Source organism: Pterocles gutturalis, unplaced genomic scaffold, assembly GCF_000699245.1.
Source record: "Pterocles gutturalis isolate BGI_N339 unplaced genomic scaffold, ASM69924v1 scaffold7239, whole genome shotgun sequence".
Classification (NCBI taxonomy): domain Eukaryota; kingdom Metazoa; phylum Chordata; class Aves; order Pterocliformes; family Pteroclidae; genus Pterocles; species Pterocles gutturalis.
In genome coordinates, this window is record NW_010133090.1 from 303 (window position 1) to 522 (window position 220).

Consider the following 220-nt stretch of genomic DNA (forward strand, 5'->3'; position numbering starts at 1 on the left):
TGGGTCCAGCACAGAGGCTGGGAAACCCTCCCCGCAGCCCCCCCGGGCTGGAGGGGGACATGTGGGTGACACCCTGGCGCGTGCTGGGACACCGGTGCCCGGGGAACGCCGCCGGTGCCGACGCCGTGTTGTTTCTCTCCGAGAACCCCCGCGACGCCGACCCGATGACCCGAGTGCAGGCGGAGCTGGACGAGACCAAAATCATCCTGGTGAGGATGAC

General features: G+C 69.1%; 1 protein-coding gene across 1 annotated transcript in view; it reads left to right on the forward strand.

Annotated features, from left to right (window-relative positions):
* The window catches only part of YKT6 (YKT6 v-SNARE homolog (S. cerevisiae)), a gene marked incomplete at both ends in the record, with an annotated part of 688 nt that overhangs the window by 131 nt on the left and 337 nt on the right, over positions 1–220 (forward strand). The window contains one exon of the mRNA XM_010081081.1: positions 103–209. Coding sequence (XP_010079383.1) covers positions 103–209 — 107 coding nt within the window. The remainder of the gene's footprint in view (positions 1–102; positions 210–220) is intronic.